Source organism: Ostrinia nubilalis, chromosome 6 (assembly GCF_963855985.1).
Source record: "Ostrinia nubilalis chromosome 6, ilOstNubi1.1, whole genome shotgun sequence".
Lineage (NCBI taxonomy): Eukaryota > Metazoa > Arthropoda > Insecta > Lepidoptera > Crambidae > Ostrinia > Ostrinia nubilalis.
Window position 1 is genome coordinate 11,706,810 of NC_087093.1, and position 23,816 is coordinate 11,730,625.

At 35.2% G+C, this 23,816-nt stretch overlaps 3 protein-coding genes across 9 annotated transcripts in view; 1 reads left to right on the forward strand and 2 right to left on the reverse strand.

The window, feature by feature from the left end:
* Nucleotides 1–4,986, reverse strand: part of LOC135072658 (phospholipase A1) — a 54,035-nt gene extending 49,049 nt beyond the window's left edge. The window contains exon 1 of one of the 2 annotated variants that reach the window (XM_063966673.1): nt 4,696–4,986. In XM_063966673.1, coding sequence (XP_063822743.1) covers nt 4,696–4,756 — 61 coding nt within the window. In that variant the 5' untranslated portion in view covers nt 4,757–4,986. Of the gene's footprint in view, nt 1–1,243; nt 1,397–4,695 lie in introns of those variants that run through there. The other variant, XM_063966674.1, reaches the window with a different exon arrangement.
* On the forward strand, nt 1,716–23,660 carry LOC135072646 (sodium/hydrogen exchanger 9B2-like). 6 transcript variants are annotated; one of them, XM_063966655.1, is made up of 13 exons: nt 1,716–1,909; nt 9,533–9,563; nt 10,014–10,037; nt 15,734–15,767; nt 17,332–17,477; nt 17,785–18,016; nt 18,346–18,515; nt 21,492–21,706; nt 21,798–21,969; nt 22,062–22,216; nt 22,290–22,454; nt 22,930–23,116; nt 23,262–23,660. In XM_063966655.1, exons 2-13 carry the CDS (start codon nt 9,536–9,538, stop codon nt 23,327–23,329), a joined length of 1,596 nt encoding a protein of 531 aa, XP_063822725.1. In that variant the 5' UTR covers nt 1,716–1,909; nt 9,533–9,535; the 3' UTR covers nt 23,330–23,660. The 6 variants fall into 6 exon arrangements, with proteins under 6 accessions (XP_063822725.1, XP_063822724.1, XP_063822728.1 ...); XM_063966654.1 differs by lacking the exon at nt 1,716–1,909 and adding an exon at nt 5,851–5,899; XM_063966656.1 differs by lacking the exon at nt 1,716–1,909 and adding an exon at nt 5,877–5,895.
* LOC135072644 (polycomb protein Sfmbt-like) overlaps nt 2,395–23,816 on the reverse strand; it is a 48,716-nt gene continuing 27,294 nt past the window's right edge. Inside the window, exon 11 of the mRNA XM_063966651.1 lies at nt 2,395–3,163. The gene's annotated coding sequence lies outside the window, so the exon portion shown is untranslated. The remainder of the gene's footprint in view (nt 3,164–23,816) is intronic.

The following is a 23,816-nucleotide window of genomic DNA, read 5'->3' on the forward strand; positions in this document are numbered from 1 at the left end:
GAGTTACCTAGTTATTAAACTTCGTTTCATAATACGAGTCTTGTCCCTACATGTAGGTACACTAGTTCAACCAGTTAGATTACTAGGTTAAGTATTTAGCTCAAGTTGAATGTAAAGACTTTATGTTAGAAAGGCGAAGGTTACGCTTTTTTAAAGTACATAATATGAGGAAATTAGTCTAGACCAGTATTGATTTTCACCAACTCTACCTTTATTAATTTTGCTGGAGCTAGAAACATGAATTCAATCAATCAAAATGGATTTGGAATTGGTAAGTAATTGGTTAAATGAGTTGTTTTTCGCACTAACATCATTAATAATTCATTATCGTCATCAATCGTCATCTTATTGCATAGAACCCAATTAATTGTTTCCTTAAGTTCATACTATCACTCATTATAATTAAGTAGGCATTCTTTATTAAAATACAAAATAACTCTTGCATTGTTTAAAAATAAACTAATTTTACCGATTTCATCATAGAATGTTGAAGCCTATAACTATAAAATTAAAGATCACTATCAACCTTCAAACAGGTTTCTTCTCCTAACCAAAAATAGCTTCATGATGCGTACATTCTCTTCCTAGCAAATTAGACTGTCATATAAATCATCTGGCTCTAGAAAGAAAGTGAAATTTAATGATATTTAAATATAACTCGAATCTATTTATAAAACTCTACATTCAAATAGCTCTATTAGATAACTGAATTTCGTAAGAATACAAAATAAAATGTAGCAGGAAAACATCATTAGCATAAAAGTAATAGCATAATTTGAATAATCATAGATATTTATAAAATTCATTATTTTTTAGTTGTGAATGACTACACACATTAAACGCGAAAGTGTGGACATGATTTGATAAATGTTTGTAATTGATTGTGAAAATGAAGTGCAATTTTTCAACAAAAAAGTACATTCTGACGTGCTATCGACTGTACTTGTAGAAGTACTTCAACGTACTCCTCGTAGGATGCTCAATAAACCACCAGGACCACTTTCACCGCATGCTGCCACGAGATGCACCTGCATTCAAGTTTAATGCAACCTACTTAACGCTCTGACTGGTTTCTCACCTAGATTTCGACTTACGTAAGGTGATAAGGCAAGTTCATGAGCACTTTTGATTTGAATTTGGTCATTAAAATAAGGTACTTATTTTTTTAAGTTAAGTTTTTATCTTATTTGCGAGAGCATCGATTACCATTGTTATATGCAATTGCATTAAGAAAAACTGATACCTGAACGTAAGTAAATAATTTATCAATTAACAGACTTGTTCGAATTTAACACTTTCCGCTTCGTTAGCTGATCAGCGAAATGAATTCTTCGACGAGACAAAAAATAACATCACAATTTATTTGATTTTGATTTGACTTATGCATTTTGCTAACACGCAACATCGGCATTGTTAGCTCAGTGAGAACTAAAAAATAAGTAGAGCTACAAATGTATAAAAAGCAGAAAACAATGTAGCGCTTAACGTTGAAAGACGTGAAAGAAAGTTCCGATTTCTTAGTTTTTGTTTCTACCAACTTTTACTTTCAAAAGTTAAACTTAAAAAATCAAATAACGCAAAAAATACATAATATACGAGTACTTTAATCCTATCTGGCTGTAACTTAACCACAAAATTTTTGTCTTTTTACAAGCTTTATATTGACTTCACTTGTTGATCTCTGCTCTACCACAAACAAGGCAAAATTATAGATACTGTAATTTTAAAGCTTTGTTTTAGTTACGCAATAATCACACAGAGTAAAGATACTAAACCACAACTATTTCTATTCCTCAGCTTGACATAATTGAAAAACTCTCGATCAAAATGTGTACGAAATGTAGTTCGCACAATACACGCGTGAATCGATGCGTGCAAATTGATTTGTTAAAATCATTCTACGAGCACAGTGAGTGAGGTTTATTACCATTACGGTAACGTATTATACTTCCGTAACGTGTCTATTAAAATTGAGAAGGTGACACTACCTAACAAACAATTGACATACTTTAGCGTTTTAGAGCAGCCAAAACAATATTCCTTGAGGATTTTTTTTCTCGACCTACAAATATGTAGGGTGCATCGTTGAACAGTGAACCGGCCTTTTTTCTAAATGCTCTAATTAGCTGGAAAATGAAGCTAGAAATGTCATTATGGTCTTATCAGTCAGGTAATTTAATAAGGTTTCTAATTTTTAGGCTTAAAATTAGCCTGAGCAATAAAAAGGTAACTTAAATTAGGTTTTAAAAAAAAATGAAATTTGGCTCACTGTGTACTACGGGTAGTTTTCACTGAACCACCCATATATCAACAGTGAACCATAAAGTTAATTACGAGTAAAAATTATGATTTTGGAAAATAAACAACATAATTTTAGATAATCAGCTCTTATTTTTACAACACAAAAATCAAATGGAAATAAAAATGATTATTTCAACAAACAGTCTTCATAAAAAATCACAGAATCCAAAAATAACAACGAAACTCACACAAAACCCAAATGAAAAGAAAAATGCTTCTTTTAACAAAAATAACTAAACATTGTCTAATAAAGCCTTCAAGTTATCAATAATCAACCTTTTTGGTGGTAAACAAACAGTCTTCATTTAAAAAATCACAGAAAACAAAAATAACACAAGACACAATTGAAAAGAAAAATCCTTCTTTAAACAAAAATAACTGAAAATTGCCTCTTAAAGCCTTTAGGTAATTAATCAACCGTTTGGTGGTTAAATAAAAAAACAGTCAACCGGTTCACTGTGTACTTTGAAAACCTGGTTCACTGTTCAAAACATACACTATTCAACTTATGAGTTCACAAACAATAAGAAGTACGCGGAATGGTCATCACGGAATGTGCTCATTATACAGATAAAACTACAATAATTTTGATACCAAATAGATTTCGTACTTAATATAAATAGCAAAATATACAAAAATCGTAAAGCATAACTAAAAAAACTATCTTTTGTCGTCGAGAAACAAAGAATTCGCAGCCACACTTCACACCTTAGCCACAGTCGCCGGCGCACTACGGGAGAGGGGAAGGGCATCCACGAGACACGTAGTGACTCGTTCGGTGGAACTGGCAACGTCATACTTTTTGAAATATGGCGGTGGTTCAGCGTATCTGGTTGGTTCACTGTTCGACTACCCACCCTACCTAAGTGTTAGTATAAAATAATAATAATAAAAACGTTTATTTGAACCAAAAGTTACATTATGCATGTATTACTATGCAAAAGTTACAAAAAGTGGCATGATAATCGGGGGTCCCATATTATGACCACTAAACTAGTTTACAACCTGTATCTTAGTAACTAGCCAGTGATTACTTAACTAAGATTTAAACGTAAACTATAACTTAAAGTATAACTATTAATCGCTATTAATTTCAAAACAATTGAAAATCTATTAATTTTGATGTAAGAATAAGAAGAGTGAAAAGTGTTAAATCGTGTAGTAGGCTAAGCTAAGACACAATGATTCGTTTTTATTGAAGTCTTGGAATGTCAACTAGGTTCTAAGCTGTATGTAGAGCAGTTTTTCTCGTGTGCATGATCTGTCTATCATCATTCCATCACCAGATGCGATTTACATTGTGAATGCACAAACGCTTTATCCGGCCATCTGGTGGAAAAAACACAATTTCTCTTTTACTGAGCGCGGGCAACGGTGCGGAAAACCGGTCAAATGGGGATTGTCGCGTAATGTTCGCGGTTCTGTATCATTAAGTATCATTTCAATATTTTCTCTTAATTATAATCATTTTAAAGTTTACTTTACATAATGTAAATAAATATTTAAACAACGTTTCTAAAAGACGATGTAATTAGCCACAAGTAGGTAGGTAAGTTTTAATTATTTGACGTAATATTATTATTATATTCTTTATTTTTACAGGAAGTAATTAATGTTATATAAACAAATCAACAAGTGCATTATTAAATATTTATTCTCTTTTGTAAGCTAATGAACTTAAATTTTTTTTCGTGATTTAGATTATGCGGCATAATCATTTAATGCTATTATGTTGTTTCTGAATTAATGTAGTCGAGTATGTGGTGTAAGTAAGTAAATTACAGTTTTGAGCTCATTAAAACCAGCTAAGTGAAAATTTTAACTTCATTAACACAGGCATTTAACTGTTGGCATATTAAACGCATGCTAAACCTTAAGTTTTGTAGGTAAATAGTCCAAGTTTATTCTTAAAATGTCTACCTACAGTAATTTTATTATAAGTATATGTAAGTTATTATTTTCAACTTTGCAAGTAAATTGTGTGTAAACATTTTACTTAACACACAAGAATACTTTTTAGATACCAATCCTAATGTCATGCGAAAAACTATCTGAATTATTTTCCTAGTGCGTGTTCCGCGCGGTAATTTTTTTGCGGTTGATTCGTGCTTACTGCAAAAATAAATATCTTTTTGCGAGTGAAAATACAATGTAAGCAATACAAAGTGAAAAATATTCTTAATGAGTCGCATAAAAAAATGTAAGAGGGAAATGCTTAAGTTATTGTTAAATATATTATGAAAAAACAAATTACTTACACTTTAAATACTAACTTTATATTAGGATATCAGTACATACTTCAGAAATATTTAGATGTTTTCACAATTCATAAATTAAATTAAAAACATAACAAATTATAGAAAACATTAAATAAATAAATGTTATTTTACATACCGACATCCAAGTAGAGCGCGAACAAGAAAACCAAAGACAATCCATAGTTTTTCATCCACATTTTACACACTACACATAAAACCTCCTTTGTTTACTTTTTTACATTCTAAGCACTAGCACACAGTCCGTTCATCTGTTCCAATAATTTTGAAATGAGAACGCGGTGACATTTGATACAGTTCGCGCGCTTTCGCGGAAGCAAAGGCGATCAAGCCTGCGCAGCCTAGGCTTTGTCTCAATGCGACAGTCGAACGCGGGTGACTCCGTCGGCGGAGAAATGCTAATAACGGCATGGGAGCGGGCGTAAACCGATTCAACCAAAACGCGTCCACTGAAAAGAAAGTAAAACTTATTTCATTTCGCATTCCAGTTAATTGTGCACTTACTCGTTTCTCAGGATTTGCGAGTACAGTTAAACAGATGGCCTTCATTATTTATGTTCTACTTAATTCAACTCCAAGAAACGACTTTACTTTGTGTGGATTAAATGAATTAATTAACTGCTTCCGTCTATAGTAGGTAATTCCCAAATCAATTAGTACCTATTATAACCATATTAACCCATAACGTAGTGGGTTTTGTCAAATTTTTGAAACTTTTTAAGTTTTGAGAATCTTATGTATATACCTACATTTATTAAAAAAAAAAAGCAAAAATAACAAACTTCTGAAAATAAAGCTTCACTTTCCCGCCAAGAAACAAATTCAAACTTTTTGCTGTCAACTTTCCACTCAGCACCTGAAATAGCGTCATCTATATTTTATGTTAGCACAACTTTTAATAAAAGGCTAGGATTCGATTGCCGGTGGATGTTTTAACAAACATCAAAATGTCATTTTAATCTTTCTCACAATAAAAATAACCTTTCACTTTCATGAATGAGTGTAATGAAACCTGTTTTATTTTTATTAACACTACTATCAATCTCTACTCTTCATTTAACTTGAATAAAAGCTCTAAAATTAGTAAACTTATTTAGCTTAAATTAATATTTTTTTGTTATTTTTAGAACAGACAGTCTATTTATTTCTTTACGTAGTTTAGTACGTGTATTGTACCTAAATCGTGAATAACGTAGTGACAGTAAAATTTAAAAAATCTTTTATAATATTAAATATTATAAAAATTAAATTTTAATTTTATGTGGATATTCAGTGAATTCCATTGTGGTTTAGGTACTGACTGATAAGATAAAGACAAGTAGGTATGTAGTTAGGTACAGTCATAGCTTTTATTTAACTTGACTCTGAAAACATAACCTCCAAATTAGTACCTAGAATAATAAAGTATCAGAAGGAATAAGTGCTAGGCAAACTAGGCATGGACCTATATATAAAAAAGGCGGACGGAACTCGCGCTACAACAAAACTGTGACGCAAAATTTTGGCGTTTGTCTATTGTGTGAGTGAATTTAGGGATGCCATGTTAGCCAAAACATGTTACCCATTTATTTTAAGAAAAACATAGATCGGCAGATGTTACTTGGAAATGTAGACAGAATTATTCCGTGCCATTTTAAAAGGATGAAAGGTGAATGCGTTGAGGTAGGCGCGAAATTTTCAATGTTCAAATTTTCTTACATTGTTTGCAAGTCAGTGTGTCAGGGTATGTACATAATGTTGATCAAAAATGATTCACGCAGTTACAAATTACGAATCTTGTGTACATTATAATCATAATCTTATGCATCATCAATATATTATTATTATCTCTGATAGATTTTTTTTAACATACAACCTGACACTGACTTGCAATCAATGTAAGAAAATTTGAATTTCGCAGTTCCACATTTTTGGGAAGGATCAAATTTGCCTATGAAATTATATCCCATAAAACACAATTATTATGATTAATTATTTTATTTCCATAGTATGCGTAATAAATAACTAAAAAGTCCTAAAATTATTATTAAATTCCCATATTTCGGGTAATTTTCCCACGTAAATAACTGAGAACACTGGTCTTTGACGTATTATTTTTTCGAGTGAATGACGTTTGATTTCAAATAATTTCAATATTTTAATGTTGGGAAATAAGTGATTGGATTATTATTTTGCCTGTGAAATGTGATTCCTTAATTTTTGTTTGTTCGAACAGAACGGTTTTTACACAATTTCATCACACAAGACATGTCGTATTCGTGTTGTTTTTTCGCTGCTTAAATGTGTCAACTGTGTGAAGATTGCACTCGAAGTGGTGTATCAGGGTGTGAATGTGTGCGTGCCGGCCTGTACGTACAGGCAAGCTGGTGTATCCTAATGTCACAGTATTTTGTTGATGAGAATCCGTGGTGCTAGGTATAAAAATAATCAAACTTCATAGTTATTATTTTATAATTATTTACTTTTGACTTTCAGATAATTATAATTATAATAGATACTTTATTTATTTCTGAAGTGGATGCTTGGGTGAATCGTCGTCTTCATTTATCAATAAATAAACAAATCACGCGCACTCAATCTAGGGCTGACACCTGATTATTCTAAAGCAATATAATAACTGTATTGAATATCCTATAATTTTTAGTATCTAAATTAATGAGTGAACCAAGATTAAGAAGTAGGTACGAAAGCATAGAAACCTCATTCCCAATTTTTGTATGCAGAATATTGTTTGTTGCAATTTTTCAAGATAGTCAGCCAGCCCTAAAGTGAATACAAATAAACTGGCGCATGTGCTTTAAGCAGACGTGCCCTTGATCTTGATTAAAGAAACTTCGGTAACGTTAAAAACATCATGATACTGTGTGTCGAGATAGGTTAGTTAGTTCTGCAACATCAATACCTAAACTATTTTTTTTGTCTGGCGCCGGGGATCCGGGTTCGATTCCTTGTTCCACGTAATACCTACATAGTGGGCTGAAAATTTCAAGTATACGTCAGTAAAACGGCTTTTTACGTCAACGTATTGCATAATATTGAAACCTTTAACACTAATGATTACTTAGAGTATAAAAATGACTCATCATTTTGCATGTGATATCTTCATAGCTCTGATTAAGTGGCTATAATGATTTATCTTAAATAATGTTTTACCCAACTGCAGAAAGAGGAGTATGAACTGAATAAGTATAAATCAGTTGTATCAAAATGACTAAAACCAATCCTGGACACGAGTCATTAACAAAATATTTTATTATTATTTATTTATTCTTAGTAATAGTAGTGGACCGACGACATCGTAAAGGTAGCAGGGAAGCGCTGGACGCAGGCCGCTACCAATCGATCAACATGGAAAGCATTGGGGGAGGCCTATGTTCAGCAGTGGACGTCCTATGGCTGAAATGATGATGATGATGATGAATAGTATAAGTAAGTAAGTATACTCCACGATACTATCTCGTGAAATTAGTGAATGAATTGTTCAATGAGTAAGGCAAACTCACATGATTTCCTTAACATACTTTATCTTGTTGACATTTGACTCTAAGCAGCCTTCGCACGATGTCTACACATTGAAAATGTTGCCAGTTGTTAAATACGTCGTAATCTATGTAATAAAACATTGTTTAGAATGAGACTTATTTCAGTGCGCTTCAGGATTCTAAAATAACGCTAAAAGTACATTAATTTAAGACCGTTTGGTTTTAAGATGTCCAATATTATAATTTTATCTTCATGGATAGAATTATAATAATGGACATCTTAAGACATTAAGGCCCGTTTTCACCATCAATCCTTAATTTTTAAGTGACCCCTATGTAAACAAAATTCCTGTTATTTGTCACCATATGGGTCACTTAAAAAATAGGGATTGATGGTGAAAACGGGCATAAGTCTTGCATCGTTTCATAAGAATGAGTTTTTTTTTACTTATTTCATAGATAAAATTTATAGACAGGTTTTGAATATCCACGAAGGTAGTTATTTCTAGTAAGTAAATAAAAACAGGATCCTATTTCCTTCAACACTCAAAATCCGTACAGGAAAACGATTTTAGAAGATTTCCCAATGTTAAATGCGCGCGCTTTAACATGGTATCATTTTTGGTTTATTGTGGTACATAAAGGTACTAAATGACTTCGTCACGAACACTGTGGTGTCTTATTTAATTGAAATAGAAGCTATTTTGCAACGGAAATGTACACATTTATATGTCGTCTTCAGTACCAAAATAAACATTGTAGCCGGTAACACTGAGATCGCAGTTTCACAAACACATCTGTAGACAAACGCACGCGCGTTTTTCTTACACAAACTTGACGAAAACTTTAATAATTTACGAGATAAGTCATACAAATAAAGTTATATTAATAACTTAGTGACCAGTTAGTGTCAGTCTGTATATTTTATTAAGTTAGTTACGAACCGAAGTGTTTGTTTTATAAATAAGAGGGAATTTAAATAATTTCGTGGTGGAATAACCATTGTTTACTTCAGTAAGTATTTAAATAATTTGGTTATTTACGAGTACTAGAAAGAGGATTTAGGCGATTCCTAGCACACCTAGAAGAGAGTTCATTTACAAAACAAAAGTTTAGTGTTTAATTGATGCAACCACAAAGCCTTCGCAACCACAAACCTTTACGGATAGCTTCATGTACCTTACTTATTATTCCGCTGAATGGATTTTTTATCAGACAATTAAAGTAATAACAATTAATTACCATAATAAATAATATCACCCGGAACTTACAGACGGTGCAAAATAAATTATCTGGAAATAGAAGGGTTCCCATTCTTAAAAAGATGCCATACAAGTTCCGTCTTAGTGCAAATTAAATAATAATGTTAGTTTAGTTTTCAGACAAGACAAAACAATAGGTACCTAATTTACATTACTTTTTGTTTAGATAAATCATAATTATTTTTAATTAAAACAAGTAACATTTTTCCAGGTCATGGAGGCAGACATGGAAAACAACAAAAGTGCGTATTTTAAAAATATTTTATTCTATAACACTATGTAAATATTTAATTCATCATCTTCAGATATACATTCAGATTTCCATTACATTTTCGTGTTTAATTTGTTTATTTTAAATCAATAATTTAATATGTTATGTGTCAAAGAACATTACTTTGCTAAATCTTTTTCGTTTTGTTTATAAATACCATTTAAACAATAATTCATTTGTACAGTCAATTATTCGTGTCTACGTCCCTAAATATTTTGTTCTAATCCTTTCTACAAATAGACGGTAGCACTTCAAACTATACATTGTAATCTTTATTATGTACAAAAGAGCGATTTTGCAACAAAAATTTAGTCTGGTGTGCTGACGTACATTTTACATGTTTGTTAATTTCTAATGCTTTGTTACTAAGTTTGTATTTTTGTTTATAACCTTTGTTTTATTTAACCATTTCTGTTTATAGGTGTTCGAGTATATACGTTCATAGGTAATGTGCATTAACGTGTATTAACTATACTTAATGTTTTTGCTGTTAACTAAGTTAATAACAGGAGGTATGTACTTCTACCTAGGACCTAGGCTACTTTCGGTGGTAGTGGATTTTTATCTAATTAACCCCAAAATAAATGAAACTAGATGTTATCCATAGTGAAACTTTAATTAATATTCATTCATTATGAATAAAATTATTATATTACTACTTTTTAGACATGTTTAGAAATAATTAAGTGAAAATAATTACTTGTACAAGGAGAAAGAGCGGTGAGCTAATTCTCACGCTTTATTTTTATTAAATCCTTGACCGTTATTTGAAGCTTACTTGTTTGAGATAGGCCCCTTCCTGTTTTCCGCTTTTATGTCCCTTTCTTTCTATCTTATATCTTGTATCTCTCTCGCACACCTACCACTTCCGGTAACCAGGCAGGCGAGCCGACAAGTTTGGTCGGCGGCGATCGCTCGTCATTGGCGTCTTGTTTTCCGCCGCGAAAGGTTGTCTAGACACAAGTGCTACAACTTTGCAATTAAATTATTAAAATAGAAGCTTCAGTGCACATCTTCCTCATGTAAGTACTGAACATTTTATAAATAGTGATAATAACGGTTTTTCCGTTCGATATAGTGAAATTTTCTTTTTGTAAACCATCAGTGGGTTACTTAAAATTTTTAATTTTATTTTGTCCCTGCGTAATCATAAAATAACGGTATAGATTATTTTGTTAATAATTTAGATTTTTCGTGTTTTACTTCCTACCTCCAAATTACTTACAATTCGTTAGCGAATTTTTCTTTGGAATTTCTTTCGTTTTCGTTATAGAATGAGTGATTCAAACGTTCAAACGAACAATATGACGAGTGAAACACGATCATCTGCGCATAAACCTAAGCGTGCCACGTCGCGTCATCGGAACCGAAAACGAAATAGGTCGTCTAGCAGCAGCTCGTCGACTTCGTCATCCAGCTCGAGCACCTCCAGTAGCTCCTCGCGCCATCGTTCGCCTCGCCGACGACGGCGACATCGTTCTAAAAAAGAAAAAGGGGACTCTCGAACTGAGATGCTTTTAGGGAATCTCGCGCAACGAGTTGACGATCTGTGTCAGCAACTCGCTTACAAGGATCATGATGAGCCTGTTCAACCGACGCGTAGCCAAAATAGCATAGACGAAGACGTATTTGACGATAGCGTTAGTGGAATGTTATACGAAACCGAAGAACTTGTATCCGAATCTCACGACCCCCAGCCTTTTGATTTTAATATGGGGACTAAATTAAAGGAGCCCACAACTCCTAAAGCACCGGAGGCTTTAGTTAAATCACTCCAAAATGTTCAACATTTCGATAAAAAAGAGTGGTGTGAGGTACGTTACTCAGATGTGCAAAAACTGTATAATCATACCCCAGGTTTCATAGACCTTGAGGTTAATGAAGAAGTCCGTGCTTTTGATCAATTGAAACACTTGGCATATGCAGACAAGGCTTATTCTGCTCTTACTTTTTGCGTTTTTAAACAAAAAGAAGCTTTGACGTCCAGTTTGACCGAACTTTTGTCTTGGGCTAGTAGTGAAAGTAATCTCAATGTGGAAGGCTTGCGCAGTAAAATTAGCGATCTTTTTTGCAATGGCGAATACTTTAAGGTATCTTCAGATCTGCTCCAACTTATTTGCGGCCACAGGGCCGAGGTGATTCAAATGCGTCGTGATGGCATTATCAATTTTGTGCGTGATCCATTAACTAAATCTGCGCTGCGTAAAGTACCGCCTTCTAATCAGCATCTCTTCAGTTCAGAAATCTTTACTGCAGCTCTTGAAAAAGCTGGTGGGGTTAAGAAAGCCTTTATGAATCTGCATAAACCAAACAAGAATGCCTCTGTTTCGCAAACAGGGACTAGTAAGCCCTCTAGTCACCCCCCGCAGGGGTCGACTCAAAATCGTGGACCCTCGCAGGGTACCAATCATGCTTGTTGCGCATCGCAACACCAGCATTATAACCAACCCTCGCAGGGTTACTGTTATGACCGGCCCTCGCAGGGCAACTATTACGACCGCCCTTCGCAAGGAGCGGGTTACACTCAGGCAGACCGACGCACGGTGCCCAACCAAAGAGGTTCCTTTCGACCATCGCGAGGAAACTTTAATAGAAACCAGGCTTCCAATAGAGGTAACCGAAAGCGAGCCGGAGCCCCAGCGGACTCTAACTCGGCTAACAAAAATCGTAAGTATTGACTCGGGGATGTTCAGGGCGGGTCGCTTGGCGTATTACCACGACCAGTGGAGGAAATGGGGAGCCCCTCCTTTCCTTTTACGCATAATAAAAGGGTATCGCATACCTTTTTTCCGAAAGCCCCCCCTGATAATGCCACACTTGAAAGGACCTCATCAAACAATGGTTTCTGCGGATATGACCACGGCCATATCACAAATGAAAAAGCAAGGGGTTTTAGAAACTGCCCAAAGTTCTCCCAGCTTTCTATCCACAATGTTCCTAGTGCCAAAAAGCGATGGGTCGAACCGCCCTATATTCAACTTAAAAGCTCTAAACAAGTTCATAATAACAGAACATTTCAATCTGGTAAATGTTTTTCGTGTGCCGGACTTCCTTCAGAAAAGCGATTGGCTGTGCAAAGTGGATCTCTCGCATGCGTATTTTCATCTTCCAGTATCAGAAGGCCACAGATGCTTCCTACGACTAGTATACAAAGGGGAACTACTGCAGATGACTTGCCTCCCTTTTGGTCTGAGCACAGCACCAAAAGTTTTCGCTTCCCTGACCAATTGGGTAGCCCAAACGCTGAGGACGCAAGGGTTACGCATAATAGTCTACCTAGACGACTTTTTGGTGGTTCATCAAGACAAAAATACTTTGCAACTACATGTCAATCTGCTGTTGAGCCATCTGCGCAGCCTAGGGTGGCAGATAAACATGGAAAAGTCTCTTCTCACACCACAGAAAAGCCTTACCTTTCTGGGAATCATCTGGGACCCTTGGTTAAACCAAAAAACGCTCCCTGGAGAAAAAATTGCACACATCAACAGAAAAATTATGCTGATGTTGAGGAACCACCAAACCAATCTAAAAGACCTACAGAGCTTAATAGGGCTATTGAACTTCGCAAGTTTCGTAGTTCCAAACGGCAGACTGCACCACCGTGCTCTACTCACGTTTCTAAATTCCCAATTGGACAGTTCAGAGTCAGAAGTTCTAAACCTACCATTGAATGCGATAGAGGATCTGAAATGGTGGCTCAGCGGCTGCCCCCAATCGTCGAAGATCCACCCATCACCGCCCATACACTTTGTAACCACGGATGCGTCCGACGTGGCCTGGGGAGCGCAAGTGGATGGGACGTCAATCTCGGGAACGTGGACCGAACAAGAAAAATATCTCCACTGCAACGTAAAAGAGATGCTTGCGATACTAAAGACACTGGAACAACACGCAAAGTTTCTGAGCCGATCAACAACCTTATTCCAGTGCGACAACCAAACAGTGGTGTCATACCTAAAAAATCAAGGAGGAACTCGATCTCAATGCCTATTGAACGCTACGTACGAAGTGTATCATTATCTAGAGTCGAATCATATCAACCCGATAGTACATCACATACCAGGCTTATACAACGGTCACGCCGACCACTTATCTCGACACAAAGCTCCACCAGAATGGCATCTGATAGTGCAAGGCACAGAAACAATATTTCGGAAATTCGGGACACCATTGATAGATTTATTCGCCTCGAGACAAGCGCACGTAGTAGACAATTACGTGACCCTAGATCTTTACGACACAAAGGCACTGTTCCACGACGCCTTCTCTCAAATTTGGACTTACTCCCTAGGGTGGGTATTTCCCCCACCATACCTAATACCGAAAGTGCTCAATCACCTCAATTCAGCAACGGGAACCTATCTTCTAGTAGTGCCACGATGGCACAAGGTATTCTGGCGTGCAGACCTCAAGTCGCGAGCGTTAGCAGCCCCATACACGATCTTCAACCTGGAACAGAAACTAATAGACACAGCGACGGGACTACCACCCCCAAACGTACAACAAATGACCTTGGAAATATGGAAGTGTGGGGGTGGTCAAAGAGTTTAACAAATTGGAAAACTGAACAACTCAAATTGCTACAGTCTTCTTGGCGTCCATCTACACGAAGAACATATCAAGCAGCCTGGAATCGGTGGCTTGAATGGACAAAAGATAATGATGAGGATTATCTAAACCCTTCTGGACCAACACTTGCTAGGTTCTTAGCAGACTTACATATAGTGAATAAATTAGCGTACAACACTATTTTATTACACAAGTCTGTCGTTGCAACATTATGTAATGCAGAAACCTCAGGGGATTTAAGTTCACATGTCCTGGTTAAACACATCCTGAAATCGATTAGTCTAAATAAACCAGTCCCCCGAAAACCGTCCGTCTGGAATATTGACAAATTGGTGTCTTATTTATCATCCATAAATATTGATGAAAATAGTTTATTTGCCTCTTCAAGACACACTGCTGCCCTTCTTTTGCTATGTTCGGGGCGACGTGTCCATGATTTGACCTTACTGGCTGTGGATTCCAGTCATCTAATAGACAACGCTGAGAGTTTGATATTATGGCCAATATTCGGCTCCAAGACCGACAGTACCAATCACAGACAGTCGGGCTGGAAACTGTTGGATAATTCGGAGAATAAGAACCTCAGTCCAGTATATTGGGTTCGAAAGACTGTAACATTACTTGAAGACAGGCGTAAAATAGCAAAATCGACAAATTTGTTTATGACCGTCAAAGGTCAACCTAAGGCTGCCTCTCGCACAATTATTGCAGGATAAAGACTTTGCTAAAAGAGGCAGGCATATCCGCTACTCCTGGTAGTTTTCGGTCAGCAGTAGCGTCAAAGAATTGGGTAGACAATTTACCCGTCGACGAGATTTTGTCCAGAGGAAATTGGCGTTCTGGCAATACTTTTGAACGTTTTTACAGGCGAGAAGTAATGCCTATTGCTATGAGCAGCAACATAACTAGAATGTTTAATCCTGTTGATTAATAGAAATTGTTACTTGCGTTATGATTATTATATTCTCTTAAAATGTCACTTAATTTTCATAAAATAATGACAAGTTTTATGTTATAGTTATGAATGGATGGAAATAAAACATATTTTTTCTTTTATATCTCTCTATGAATTTTATTTAGTTACCTTTTTATTTTATAAAAGTTCATACCTAATTTTCTTTGAGGTCCTAACGGTCTATTACACACCTACCATACTCATAGTTACATCATAAGATCACATTGGCGTCCACTTCCACCAGGCGATAACAAACACGTCTCAAACAAGTAAGCTTCAAATAACGGTCAAGGATTTAATAGGAGCGTTTTACCTGAAATAAAACGCTTATTAAATACTTACCTTATTTGAAGCTTACATTTAATCTTCTGCCTGGTGTTTTTCGACTCAATGACGAGCGATCGCCGCCGACCAAACTTGTCGGCTCGCCTGCCTGGTTACCGGAAGTGGTAGGTGTGCGAGAGAGATACAAGATATAAGATAGAAAGAAAGGGACATAAAAGCGGAAAACAGGAAGGGGCCTATCTCAAACAAGTAAGCTTCAAATAAGGTAAGTATTTAATAAGCGTTTTATTTCAGGTAAAACGCTCCTATTAATAACTGTTTTTCTTACGCAGATGACAATACAGATAACGAAGAACGCCACGGGAAGTAAGTATCTATTATATTTTAGAAGAAGTTTCCATTTATAAGGCTAAATTATGTTCTTACATCTCTGATAAATAAAAAAACAACCTTTGATAGTAGTGTTCCCGAGGCCTATAGGCTTTTAGGCTTTTTTTTAAGGCTAGCCTATGAATTAGGGGCTACAGCGGGAAAAAAGCCTAAAAAGTCTTTTAGGCCTTTAGGCTAGGCCTTTTTCATAGCCTTTTTTTTGTCCACCCGATTACTATAGGCTTTTAGCCTTTTTGTAGGCTAGGCGCATATTTAAAAGGCTTGAAAGGCTAAAAAGCCTATAAAGGTTTTTAGTCCTTTAGGCTAGGTCTATTATATTTATTTTTAATCGACTCCAAAAAAGGAAGAGGTTATATTCGACTGTATGTATTTTTTTTCTATGTATGTTCACCGATTACTCCGTCAATTTTGTGGACCAATTTTCAAAATTATTTTTTTGTTCGATAGGGTACACTTCTGAGGTGGTCCCATTGTCACCAAGTCAGGATCTGATGATGGAATCCTAGGGAAATCGAGGGCAACCCTCAAATTTTATAGGCACGTATATCGTTTTTCAAACTTTTTAAGTTATTCAAGTATTCGCTCCTGGAATTAATCATGATCTCATAATTATTGATGAGCTGATGATGGAAGGTAAAACTACTTAATGCTTAGGAGTTGGAGGATAATTATTTAAATATTATAGGTACAAATAGACCAATAGTTGTATTCTTTCATGTTTTTAAGGTGGGCTGACGGTTTAACGTCTTTTTAGGTTGCCGATATGGTAACCTGTATTTTGTAGGGAATATTATTTTACACTAGACATGAAGAATATGGTCTCAATGTACTTTTTCCTTTTAATTACCTTCGGTGGTAACATCAAGGTAATAATTAGTTAACTAAAAAGCAAGAAATAAGTTAAATTTTATAAAAAAAATATATCAAAAAAGAAATTATATATTTTATAACGTTTTTATTTAATTAGAAAATAAATGCAATACAAAAACACTTGTTTAATTCATACGAAGCCATAGCCTGAATAATGGCTATAGCCTTATAATAAGCCTACTACTCGAAAAAGACTTTAGTCGGAAATAAAGCCTAAAAGGCTATTTTAGGCCTACAGGTTTTTTTAAAACCTATAGGCTTTTTATAATGAGTAGCCTTTTAAAAGCCTAGTAGTCTATCATGGCCAAAAAAAGAACTAAATAGGCTTAATTTTAGGCCTAAAAGCCTATAGGCCCCGGGAACACTATTTGATAGTGTGTAAATGGACGTACCTACGAGCTAAATCTATTATAAGCCTATATTGACTGGAAATCTAATGTGAAATTTTACTAAAAGGAAATAGAATAAAAATACTATGTTCATAATTGCATTTAGAAGAATGCTCTTCGATAGACGTCCTCAAGAAGATATCTGGCCTGGCAGGAGCTGATTAAATAAAGCGGCAGTGCATACTTTCTAACTTTATGTTTAGCAACACACTACCATTCATTGAAATTATAATAATATATGAGTACGAGTATATTATATAATCTTTAATGTTTTCACATAGCAATTGGTGGAGGAAAATATGTTTGCGCTGCCACCAAGCGGACCCAACTCCTTCCTGGCGCCCAACGTGGTGGAACCGGCTGTGCCCGTATCCTTACTTTTCAACTTACAGACAAACGGCACAACAGTTCTGCATTATAATGTTCTGTGAGTTCATTTTTTTAAGCAATAATGGGTCATAATGTCCTATGTAATTTGGAAGCTTACTTCTTTACTGAACTACGTATATAAGTCTTACCATAGGTACATACCTATCTATAGCGATCATATTGAAAACTACAAACTTAATCCAATTCCCAAACCATTCGTGAACGTGATTGTGGTTTACTTTTTCAATTTTGACTACTTTGTGGATAGTTAAAGACTGTCTTCTTTGTGGATAGTTAGACACTATCTTCTGAATATCTTGTTTGAATATAGTCTTTAACTATCCTATGAAATTATGTCTTTTTAGTTTTACTCACATGGGGCATATTTTACGTGGAAATCGGAGCACCAGTCAGCTTTCAAGGAGAGCTACTGAGTATGAGCGTCCTAGTCATTGCAGCGTACTTGATCGGCTGGATATGGCTGAAGCTGACCACACTACCTGCTTTGATCGGCATGTTGCTGACTGGCATTCTGTTCAGGAACCTCGGATGGGTCACTATGACAGATGAATACAGGAAACTCAATCAGGACTTGAGGTATGTAGTCTTTGGAGCTAAGAGCTGGTACAGATGACGCGTTTTTCGCACGATTCGAGACGAGTAAAAACGCATAATCTGGACCAGCTCTAAGTAACGAGCATCATTCTATAGTTGTAATACTTAGGTAGGTACGCTTTTCCAAAAGAAAGTGTGTATTAATAGGTACTCTTATTCTGATATGCTTGCCTTATTCGATTCTATTCCTATACAAAATAAAGGTGGGAACCGCGCTTTGACAGAATGATTATATTATTATAGTAGTGTTAACTGTAGTTCCGGTTTAACTCTCAAAACTTCCTTAAGTTGCTTAATCATTTTTCTTGCAGGAAGGTTGCTCTAGTTATAATCTTAACTAGGGCAGGTTTGGGTCTCGATGCTAACGTACTAAAGAAGCACTACGCCGCCGTTTTACAGCTAGGTCTTCTACCGTGGATTGTGGAGTGCATAGCTATTGGTGTTACTACACATTACCTCTTACATTTACCATGGATATGGGGTAAGCACATGATCTGACATAGCCTTTATCTATAAGATATCTTTCTATGGCCATCTTCACAAAATTTTACTTTATTGCATCGTTGATTTTGGTGTCACTGAACTACGAGCACTTGTAATGTAAATCATAAGTACTACTTGATACAAATAAGGCCTACCTAACTTTAAATGCTTGTGGGCCATTCTTATTCTTACGCATTTTTGTGTGAGATGTAAGAATAGCATATGATTTTAAAGAAAATCAGTGCACTGTATATTAATTTACTTAGTAAAATACCTCTATTAACTAGGCCCAATATCATTTTTATCATAAAACTATTAGAAGAATATTAAAAAAAAGTTACAAGTCCAAAATGTCACGGACCGTGTAGACCGTGTAGATCCAAACAGATTCCCGGATTTGGACATACAATATTTTTTTCTGAAGAGATGTTATATTATTTTGATAAATATTACAGTAATTATGCAAGATTAATACATGTTATATAAGACTGTTAAACATTTATGTCAATAATAATTACCATTTTTTATTTTGAACACCAAACATTGTGTGAGCAGTTTTTGTGTCACAACCACGTGCGCCACTTTAAATATGCGTAACTCGGTAAAAAACTATCTTTGATATTGACATCCCTTGCTAAGTTTTTTTAGAACAGTAACATTGTCATCTTATTAGATTTGCAAATGGCTGAACGTAGTGAGTGAGCCGCAAAAAATTATTTCCTATTTATTTGAAAAAAAGGGACAACCATAACACGTCCATCCCGTGTGCGGTTTTTAAAGGTAGGTATCAATGTCACGCTATTGCATAAAACATAATTATGTACCTCATGCAGTATAGTTTCAGATAATTGCACAAGATCTGCTAATTCACAGATAGTTTTTTGAATATATCGGACACGTTCCAAATTGTCACGGCCATGGTATTAAAAATGTGTCACTACCGCAAACTATTTAAGTACATGGTCGTGACGTTACAACGCGTGGTTGTGACATTCTATTTTTATTATTTTAATAGTTTTTGTTGTTCTGCTAAATTATTTTGTGTATTGTGCAATTTTTAGGAGTAGCCTTTTAGTAAGTATACTTATTTTTCGCTAGTATGATTTTCTAGATGCCACGAAGGAAAAATTATTGCACTTTCTCATTTCTGCAGTAATATCAAATTTTACTGAGACAGCTCCCGGTAAAGGCAGGCCTGGCTCACTCCGCGCGGTACATCCGATAATTACCTACAGCGAAGCGCCCCGCCGGCGGGTATTATATCAGTCGAGTGTCACGCGCGCGCCAGTCAGGACGCTGGTTGTGACGCTGGCGTGCATTGTAGTACCTAATTCTATAATCGAAGTATTATTTAAAAATGGACATAAAGAGAAAGAAATATTGTGCGGCGTTTAAATTCGAAAATAAATCTACCGGATTTATCTTTTTTATTCGAAAATAAATCTACCGGATAATTACTTCTGCCATCCTTTAATTTTAGCAATATTACAAAAAATAACACAATTTTTAACTAAATCTATTCAAAATAAGCAAATTACGAAACCACTGATTTTGGCTTTATTAAATCACCTACACGGAATAAGGCCTATATGATTCAAATGCCTGTAGACCTTAAAATTGAGGTTGTATTAAACAAAATGCGGTCTTATAACATTAAACACGTCGATTTGTTTGCGTTATTAAAATTTTACATACCAAGTAAACAGAAATATACTGTATAATTATCTCTAGATAAACTTAAATTCCACTTATTAAGAATAATACATAATTATAGATAAAATTAAATATTCATAGTAACAAATTAATGATTCCTTACTTAAATTATCAAAAAAATATCAAAAACAAACAATATTATTTTTTTGTATAGGGCTTATTAAAACACCGTGTTCGAATAAGGCCTACACATAAAACCTTTTAAATAAATCATTTAGTCTTGATTTTTTGTAAACAAAATGAGATCTCAATTTTTGTTAGAACCAGGGCATAAAAAGGCTTCTGAATCATCTTTACGAACTCCTACACAATCTTTATGATACCACCAAAAGCAGTCCTTTATGGTAGTACATCTGCTACATTGTCTTCGAGACAAGCATGATAATATCAGCTTTAATTCTTTAGAATTATACATTACGGCTTTTTTTTCTTATTTTTTATTGGTTTTGTATTTTGTTTCTTTTTTTTACAGGTTTAATAATTTTTTTTTACTCTGTTTTCTTTTTATTTTCTGTGCTGTTAGTAACATTCTTATTAAATAAATATTTCGTTACACTTTGACTCATTTATTTTAATGAATTTGTCCGTAATCAGGTGTTGACATAAGTATCCAATATGGCCTACCATGCTGAAATAAGGCCTAGGCCTTATTAGATATTTCGCTCTTGTTGTCTTTAAAAATTTACAAATAATGCATCTATAGCCAGTAGTACAAATTAAGGTAATTATTAGCTAGTAAGAAATATTTAGAAACGATTACTAAGAAAAGCTTAATCTAAAACAGCGTTATTTTACCGAAAATTTAAGATGAAATCGCCAGATTTTTATAAGAGAGCACGAAATCACCCACCACCTTAGAAGAACGCTTGCCAATTGGTGCTGGGATCGTGGATCGGGACGCTCTTGCACTCTACCGGGTTGTAGGGCATATGAGTACGTGTCCTTGAAGTATTATCCCGGTTGGATTTGTTTATCTGTGTTTTATGACGTATAGGCCTTATTAGAACGTAGGCCTTATTTGTATCAAGTACCTTAATGAAACTACAAAAAAGTCACAACGATGTAAAGACACAAATTGTCCATAATTATTTACATTACTGTCCTTAATAATTTTTTTACGGTAAAAACATGCGTTAAATCGCATACCTACCCTGCGGGGACAGGGTAGGTTATGTGGGGCATAGCCACTAAAAAGACCCTGGTGCTGAATCAAAACTCAGCCTCCGCTTATCTAAAATCGTAACGACTTATATTTTATCAGGGTTTCTACTGGGATCAATGATAGCCTCAGTCTCCCCAGCAGTGGTGGTGCCTTGTCTGTTCAGACTCAGAGATGTGGGGTATGGCGTGTCTAAAGGAATACCCACATTAGTACTCGCGGCCACAGCTATAGACGACTCTATAAGTGTAGCGATATTTGCTATAATATTGAATGCCATGTTTTCTACTGGGTCCACCACCTACAACATTATAAAGGTATATCTATCACGGTAAAGTTTTTAACAAATTACATTTTAATTCTATGCAACTTTAACAGCATTCATGATTTACTGCTACTATTTTTCAGGCTCCATTATCGATAATAGCCGGTATCGTTCTGGGGTCCCTGTGGGGAACTCTAGCATCAGTGGTTCCAGAAAAAGGAGACACCTACGTCGTGCCATTGAGATTTTTGTTTTTGCTTTTGGGGGGGCTTTTTTCACTATTTATTTCTGGGTACATTGAATGGAGTGGTGCAGGTAATCAACCACTTTCTAATCATGCTTTTATCTAAAGAAGAGCTTGTATGAGTGCTTGATTAAATAATAATTATAAATTCCTTTTTGTTTAGGCCCACTTGCAATAGTGTCATCAGGTTTCGTAGCAGCATTTTACTGGGAAAAGCAAGGATGGCCCATAAACAAACACCCTGTTAGCAACATCTTTAGAATTTTGTGGATATTCTTCGAGCCTATTCTGTTTGCTTTTACCGGTGCTCAAATAACGGTAAGCTTTATTCTTGATAAGAAACGGTTAAATGGACAATCTTAAATAAGGAACTTTCTCAAATATTTTTTAGATAAGCGAATTGGATCCGCAAGTCATGCAAATGGGGGCGATATGCTTGGTGTCTTGTTTGGTATTACGGGTTATAGCAACTTTCTTGGTGAGCTTCGGGTGTGGGCTCAACAACAAGGAAAAATTGTTCATCGGGCTGACGTGGATGGCCAAAGCCACTGTACAAGTTAGTATCTATCGTCCACTTGCGACGACAGTGTGACATCTCGAACTATAATAATAGTTCCAGATGTCACACTGTCGTCACAAGTGGACGCTATCCTACTAATATTATAAATACGAAAGTTTGGATGTCTGGATGTTTGTTACTCTTTCACGCAAAAACTACTGAACGGATTTTGATGAAACTTTACAGTATTATTGTTTATAACCCAGATTAACATAATATAGGCTATAATTTATGACGATCTGTGACAAACGAAATTTCACGGGGTTGAAGCCGCGGGCAAAAGCTATAAAATTATAAGATGTACTTTCTACCACTGATTGTGTCAATGGCATACCTACCTAAGATTTGCTTTTATTAGTTTTATTTAATATACAAAATACAATACAATGCTTATATTGTAGGAACCTATGTAAATGTGTAGGAACCTGTAGTGCAAAGAAAATCAATAATAGTTTATTTGGTTCACTTCCAGGCTGCTCTAGGACCCGCCGCCCTCTACTTGGTGAACAACGGTGGTTCTGCAGGAGGGTCTGTCAGGGAAGAGAAGCAGCATGCTGAGGCGTTGCTCGCTGTTAGCGTGCTCAGCGTGGTGATATCAGCGCCGCTGGGTGCCGTGCTGATTGCCATTACTGGGCCTAGGCTGCTGAATAAGGAGCAATGTAAGCAGTTATTATAATCACATTAACCCTTGAAACACCCACTGTAAGCTGATTTTTATTTTACAAAAAAAATGGTTTAGAGGACAAGTTGTATTTTTATAGACGCGATCACGCTTAACATTATTTATTGTTTCTTTTTTTTCAGCGCCTGATAAAAAACTGGAAGAAAACATAACTGCAATTGATGTCATAAATAATTCCACTCATTTATGAGACCTACTTTCCTAGTACTTATTTCAAAATTTAATAAAAAAAATGCTGTTGGATACGCTTTCACAAAAACTGTGGGTCTAGACAAAGTGCAAATTATAATCGCAAACCAGTCGAAAAGTGGTCGAAAAGCCCCTTTTTTGTATGGAGTTTTGACGGATTCGATTTTCAATTCGATCAAAAAGTCCGTTTTGTCTAGGGGGGCTGTTTACTTAATGTTGTACTTACCGAAATACATCTAATACTCTGTGTACCTACTTAATAATTAAAATGAATGAGAAAAAGTACTTTAAATCTTAAATAGATTTCAAAGATCTGGATTATGGATATTAATAATAATACGTACTTATTGTATTTTTTTAAATTATAATACATTAGGTAACTGAAATATATTATTAATAATAATTGATCTGAATTAAATTATGATTTTATTTTGTATTTGATACAACATTTTAATATTGGTCATAAATGAAATAAATATGTACTTTAT

Coding starts and splice junctions, on each gene's coding strand:
- LOC135072646 (XM_063966655.1), top strand. CDS start 9,536: ATGGAGGCAGACATGGAAAACAACAAAA. Junction 21,970..22,061: donor CATTGAATGGAGTGGTGCAG/GTAATCAACCAC, acceptor CTTTTTGTTTAG/GCCCACTTGCAATAGTGTCA. Junction 22,217..22,289: donor TTACCGGTGCTCAAATAACG/GTAAGCTTTATT, acceptor AATATTTTTTAG/ATAAGCGAATTGGATCCGCA.